The sequence below is a fragment of the Arachis ipaensis genome, chromosome B05 (genome assembly GCF_000816755.2).
Source record: "Arachis ipaensis cultivar K30076 chromosome B05, Araip1.1, whole genome shotgun sequence".
Lineage (NCBI taxonomy): Eukaryota > Viridiplantae > Streptophyta > Magnoliopsida > Fabales > Fabaceae > Arachis > Arachis ipaensis.
This window is the reverse complement of record NC_029789.2, coordinates 8,298,000-8,304,604: the sequence shown is the minus strand read 5'-3', so window position 1 is coordinate 8,304,604 and position 6,605 is coordinate 8,298,000. Positions and strand designations below refer to the sequence as shown.

At 31.9% G+C, this 6,605-nt stretch overlaps 1 protein-coding gene and 1 long non-coding RNA gene across 4 annotated transcripts in view; both read right to left on the bottom strand.

Annotated features, from left to right (window-relative positions):
- LOC107642772 overlaps positions 1-1,559 on the bottom strand; it is a 4,301-nt gene extending 2,742 nt beyond the window's left edge. Inside the window, exon 1 of the mRNA XM_016346245.2 lies at positions 1,121-1,559. Within this exon, the coding sequence (XP_016201731.1) occupies positions 1,121-1,439 (319 nt within the window). The 5' untranslated portion in view covers positions 1,440-1,559. The remainder of the gene's footprint in view (positions 1-1,120) is intronic.
- On the bottom strand, positions 1,761-4,326 carry LOC107642771. 3 transcript variants are annotated; one of them, XR_002362341.1, is made up of 4 exons: positions 3,727-4,326; positions 3,505-3,642; positions 3,267-3,376; positions 1,761-1,778 (listed from the first exon to the last, which is right to left on the bottom strand). It is a non-coding gene; the product is annotated as an uncharacterized LOC107642771 (long non-coding RNA). The 3 variants fall into 3 exon arrangements; XR_001620693.2 differs by having other exon boundaries at positions 1,771-1,791; XR_001620694.2 differs by lacking the exon at positions 1,761-1,778 and adding an exon at positions 2,436-2,455.

The following is a 6,605-nucleotide window of genomic DNA, read 5'->3' as shown; positions in this document are numbered from 1 at the left end:
AATACAAAAAAAAAAGGATTGTTTGAACCAATTTTTTATTATTTTTCAAACATTAAATATTTTTGTTATACATCTATACTATCATTATAAGTTAAGATCAACGAAAATACATAAATTGTAAAATTATTAAATTAATTATAAATTGGCTAATGCTCAAGGTTAAATATTATTACGTGAAAATTTGAAAAACAATAATATTATACTAAAGTTAATTAATAATCGCATTAACTAATATTGTTAATTAGTTGCGAAGCGGAGCTAAATTGTGCTATTAGGAACAGTGTTCTCATAAATGCTGCTCACTACGCATGACTAGGTACAACAATTATTGGTGTCGGTGGAGGGAAAAAAAAGAGTCTCACAAAAGCATTGAGCAAAGTAATTATTGTACCTACTTCATAAACCACGATATTCACCAACCGATAATATTAAGAAAACAAAAAAAAATAGTTAAAATTTATCTTATTTAATAATTAATAAATATTAAATAAAATAAATTTTAATTAAATTTTTTTGTATTTTAAAATAGTCTGTTTTATGCTATTTTTATGGACAATTATTATTTTCTCTTTGTCAATAATTGTCATCAATAGTAAAAATATATTATTAGATATTTTTTTCACAACAACTACATATTGACACTGTCAATAGACATTTTAAGGACAATTAACAACGGTAAAACATGAACAATTTTTTGTCAACTAGCCAATAATTAATTAAAAAAAATTACTTTGATAAAATAATTGTTTTAGTGGCTATAAAAATATATATCTTTTTTTTAATGGATATTGGACATTTAAAAAATAGTAGGTTTTTTTTTCTTATTTAGGACCAACATAGAGTAAGTAAAATTTCACAATTTTGAGAATTATCTAATAACTTCAATAAAAAAAAGGAAGTAACAAAATTAAACTGCGAGATCTAACTTTTTTTTTTTACCTCTTCTTTGTGCTTTTGATCTTATATATTTTTCAGGTCACACTAAACCTTTATAATTTAATTATAAGTTTTCACGTACGAAAGGCGATCAAGCGAAATTAAATTGTTTGAAGTAATAATTGAAAGATGAGAAAGAGTATATGCATAAAAAGTTGTTGGAAGTAGTAAATAATTAACGAACCAGTAAGAAGGTGAAGTAGAGTGGAGAAGAGGCCACCGTTGAGGTTAAGGGTGTTGATGAACATCTCAATAAAAGAGCCTAAGAATGCAAGTGGCTTCGATACAGCCATCAACAACTTCTGAAGCAGGATGGACACAACTATCAGAAATCGACGCTTGAAGCTTCTTTCCACTGTCTTCTCCCCCGAGTGGCTCTCCAAACACTTTCGGTGACCTATGTTTCGGGAAAACAGGATCCGAACCAAGTCCAACAAACTCGCCTCTTCTGGCATCAGCAGCAAGTAACTATTCGCGAAGCTCTTGTTGCAATTCGACGCCATCCCTACCCTAATACTACAAAGAGAAGCAAATTAGAGCAGTTTTGCGCTTCTGTCTTCACAAATTCTCTTTTTATAATCACTATTTTTCGTTAGAAAGGCTTATTAGAGAGAGAGATATTTTCACGTGAATACAATAATTTAGACGTTAAACGTGTCTATATTACAATTGGAGCAGTGATAGTAACAGTAAGATTTGTGATTTGTACCTATTAATCGGTTATTATTAGTGTTTTTAATACTGGCCCTAGACAGAAACGAACCCAAGGGGACAAGCATAGGCCTTGCTCCCAACTTTTCCAAACGCAGTATAACTCTTCTTAGTGCTTCTTCATTCGGTTCCTGAAAAGTAAAGCTGTAGGAGGGTGAGAACCTAACCACACGGTCTCACCACGGAGTTTCAAAGTTGTCATAAGAAGATATTTTATAAGAAAACTATGTTCAAGCTTAGTGATTATCATTGCCTTATGAATCTTTTAAAAACTAATAGGTAATCGTTCAAAACCTTTTCAAAGAAACAATGTTTAATCTTTCAGAAATCCGAAACCTTTCCTTTCTTATAAGAAAATTTCAATAAGAAACCAACCACGCAATCAAATAACACAATCATTAATATAGCACCAAAGTTCAATCTCAAATGTAGCACGCCAGGACAAACACAGGCAAGGCAGACAAGGAAAGCACAAGTAGGCAGCAGTTACAGCAAATAGTCCAAGTAGCAGTTACGAACAGTTTAGCAATTAGGCAGACCAAAACAAGTTCAAACTCAAGCAAAGCATACAAATGCATATGATGCATGCCTGTCCTATGCCTGATGAGGCTCATCTGTCGGTTATCCAGCCAACCCGACAAGTCTGAATTGTACTTAGACTATCCCCCGACGTGCATCCCCAAGAGTCTATGCATAGCTTTTTCTCAAATAATCAATATTACTCAATGGGGGTAACATTCCCGGGAATTTATATAGTGCCCGGTCACACACTTACATCGTAGGGTCAACAGAGTATCGAGTTTTCAACCTGGTACACGTGGTGGCAAGCCATGGCACTTAATCCAGGGAACCTCGTATCTCAGATATTTCAAATTCATAAGCCATATAAATAATTCAAAGATCATATCTCAATATTCTCAACATCATAATCATTCATCAATCCAAATCTCATTCCCAACCTCATTCAAAAACCATATTTCAAGGAAAATCCTCATCAATCCTCGTCATCCTTCTTTCCATCCCATTCATTAACAATCCTAATTCAAAACATAATTCTTTCTTTGATAAATAAATCAATCTTGAAACGTAGAACGTTTAAAAACAAATCTTTTTAATTAATTACTTCAAATAAAGTTTCCAATTTTATAAAATTTCGGCAGCATTTCCTTTAAAACTCGGACACTGCCACTTTTTTCGGGTCCCATCCCAACATTTCTCAAATCCTTTCTCAACCACTTCCAAATCTCAATCACTTTCCAAAATTCAACCAATTCCAGTATCAAAGTATTTTCAAATCAGACAAATTCCAATAATAAAACTCTTTTTAAAGTCAAACTAGCTCAAGTATTAAATTATTTATAAAATCTGACCGACTCAAAATCAAACCGATTTAACCTCAAACCAAGAAAAACCACTTTTCATAATAATCAAGTAAATAACTTTCCAAATCCATGTCTTATCAACAACCATACTTCACTCAAGCAATCAAGCACCCAATAATCCAGTCCAACAATCCATCACATCCACAAGGCAAATATAATCACAGAAATATATCTTTTTGCATCAATATCTATTTATCACAATTCTGTAATATAAAATAGATTTTAAGAAAACCCTACCTCGACTAGCTGAATTCACATAGGTTAAACACGGTAACTTCCTTCTCTTTTTGTTAATTTCAGCAGCGGCAGCAACTCTAATAGCTCGTTAGTACCATTAATACTATTACCTATGATGATTCCATCAGCAAACAGGGAAGGCAGAGCAGCAGTGTTAAACAGAAATATAGGTCTTCCTTATTCAGAATAGAAAAGACTAAGAAACAAAATGGAAGCAGAGTAAGGACTGAGGAGTTACATATTCAGAAATAGCAGAATTGGGATTGAAACTGGAAAAGGGCAGTACTGATCCGAAGACAAGAATAGAGGAGGCTGTGGTGGATCCTTCTGATGGCGGCTTGGACGGCGACAGAGAGACTCACGGTGACCGTATAACCTAGCACAAACAACCTGAGCGACAACTCTCACGATAAAGGTAAACTTTAATGGATAAAGAAGTTGAAGCAGGGTTAGAGCTTACCAACAGACACAGACTTAAAAGGCGGTTTCCGGCGCCAGCAACGGCGGCGAGGAGCTCCGGCAACGCAGCAACAGCGCGGGCAGAACGACGGCGAGCCCAGCAACGCGGCGGCGACGGCAGCTCCACGATGGTTTCCTTCGCGCGCGTTCCCCTATTCGCGACTCAAACGGCGGCGGATCTGAAGATGATAACTCACGGTGGTTGCAGCGGCGTTCAAGCTCCAGCGATGGCGTGGATGGACCCTCGACGGCGACGCGCACGGACGACAGCGAGCCAGGCTTCACGGACAGCGCGGTTCGCTCTCTCCCCTTCGTCGGCGACGTGGTGGTGGTGCGCGACGGTGGCGTATGCGGATAACTCCTCCTGCTCCGCGACACACTCTCCTCGTTCCTCCCTCATCAGCGACGACGGCAGCGCAACGAGCGGTGGTGACTCGTCGGCGCACTCTCCCCCTTTCCCCTCTCCTGATTCGCACCCTCTCCTCTCTTTTCTTCCTCTCGGTTAATTTTTGCTGCTGCAAAGTGTTGGTTTTTTCTGTTTGATTTTGGAAGGGTGAAGGGTGTGTGGTGGCTGAAAGGGAATGGGAAAGTTAGGGTTAGGATTTTAGGAAATATTTAGCAAATTAGGGTTTAATTTGAGACAAAAGTGAAATTAGGGATTTTTGGGCAAATTGAAATTTTGTTAAATTTTAATAAAATTAAGAGATATTATATTAAATTAAATATAAAATATCCATCTTTAAAATACCTTTCAATTACAAATTTATAAATTAGTTTTGATTAAATGCTAATTAAATAAAAATTGGAGACAAATAAATTAATTCTCCTTCATTTATAAAATAAGGTTAAAAATATAAATATTTAAAATTAAGGCATATAAATTATTCACTATTTTTTTAATTATAAAAACTCTAAAAAGAAAATAAGAGCTCACTCAACTTTTATATAAAAATCTCTGAAATACAATCTTAAATAAATATAATGCATCGTAAATAATTAATTAATAACTTTTAAAAATTTAGAGGCCTTACACTTAATCGGTTCAATAATTGGTTCGATTTTACAACATTAACTTTATCCCATAATTTTAAATATTAATAACTAATTAATATCTAAAAATAATAAATTCTGATAGCNATTTTAGTTAAATATATTAAATTATTTAATAAATTTTCTATTATCTTTACATTGGATAGGTAACCATTTTCTTTAAGTTAGTGTTATTAAAGAGGAATTATTTGATGTGATGTCTAATTGGTTTGGTTCACTCATTATTTCAATTTCTCTCTCTCTAGCCTCTTCGCTGATTCTTCTTAAAAAAAAAAAATGGGATAAGATTTTATGGACACCAATTTAATTAGGGTTCATGTATAAATCATCTCTTTTTTCATATAAAAATTTAATTTACTATGTAATTAAATATTTAATTTAAATGTTATTTGAATGATTTTTAAAACAATTAATTATTAAGCAAAATATAATATTTTTATTATACATTTTATCATATACGATTAATTAGTAACAATCCTATTTTTATAGAATTGTAAAGATTGGTTGGTGTATAAATGATATTTTTTTTGTTTTTTTGGATAAATGAGGCTCACTAGTCACTACCTCAATCAAAAGCATTATTTACACCCTATGTTAATTATCTTTCACAAAATTCACGTGCGTTATTTTCAAAATCCAACAAACTTTTGGGGTTTGTGGCGATATAGTGATATACTACTGTTTTGAGTTGATATTCATTTATAGGAAGGTACAAAACTATTACTCGGAATTCAGAAGTGATTTGGTGAAAGGTGAAACATTGATGAGTAAACACATGACCCAAAAAGAAATTATTATTGACATATCGTACGTGATAGCTAGCTTACAGGTATTAATTAAATCTCACATTTGTTAAAATTAAAAACATCATAGTCATTATAAATATGCATGAAACAACCTTTATTTTTTAAAAGTTATGCAACATGTATACTAAAATCAGCTATTAAAGTCAGTCACCAGTATAAAATATATGTTGAAATATAAATATACACTAAAAATAAATTAAATCACACATGTATTTATACACAAATACATTAATAATTAATTTTAATTGTTGATTTTAGTATACAAATAATATTTTTAATTTTTTAAATTAATTTTTAGGATAAATTAGACCACTTAATTTTTTGTACAAGGGTTAATAAGGACCGAACACGGTTTATTAAAAGACGTGATTGTTCATTCTTTATTCACAAAAAGCAAAAACACTCTTGATAAACTGAAAACTGGACAATTATGTTACCTTACATGTTAAAAGAAAAGAAAAAAAAATACTAATTAGTGACTTGTGTATAATATATGTTAAGAACAGAAAATTAATAATATTATATGACTAATAAAATTTATTTTTTTATTAAAATTTGGCTAATTTTAAATACTAAAAATGAAATTTTAAATTCTAAGAATATAAAAAATAAAGCATTGGCCTAAAGATTATCTAAACATATATTTTTTAATAAATAATGGGCTACTTTTGGTTGGAATGAAGATACGGCATTGCCAAAGAATTGTGATGGTGGATCACGTAGGACACGCCAAATTAAATAGCCATTGATAAAAATTAAGATTACCGTCCACACATCCACCAACGACTGAAAAATGTAATGGTGCGCAAATAAAATGTGGTTTTAACTTTTAAGCAATATCTCATACTTATTAAGAAAAGCAGTAAATTTAAAAGTAGATATGTCATCGTCTTATACCAACTTTCATATGATTATTGTTGAAGAGTGTTAAAAGATATAATTATTTATATATTTTTTATTAATTTAAATTTAAAAAATAATTTTTTGACATAGTATTAATATTTTGATAATAAAAAAATTTAAA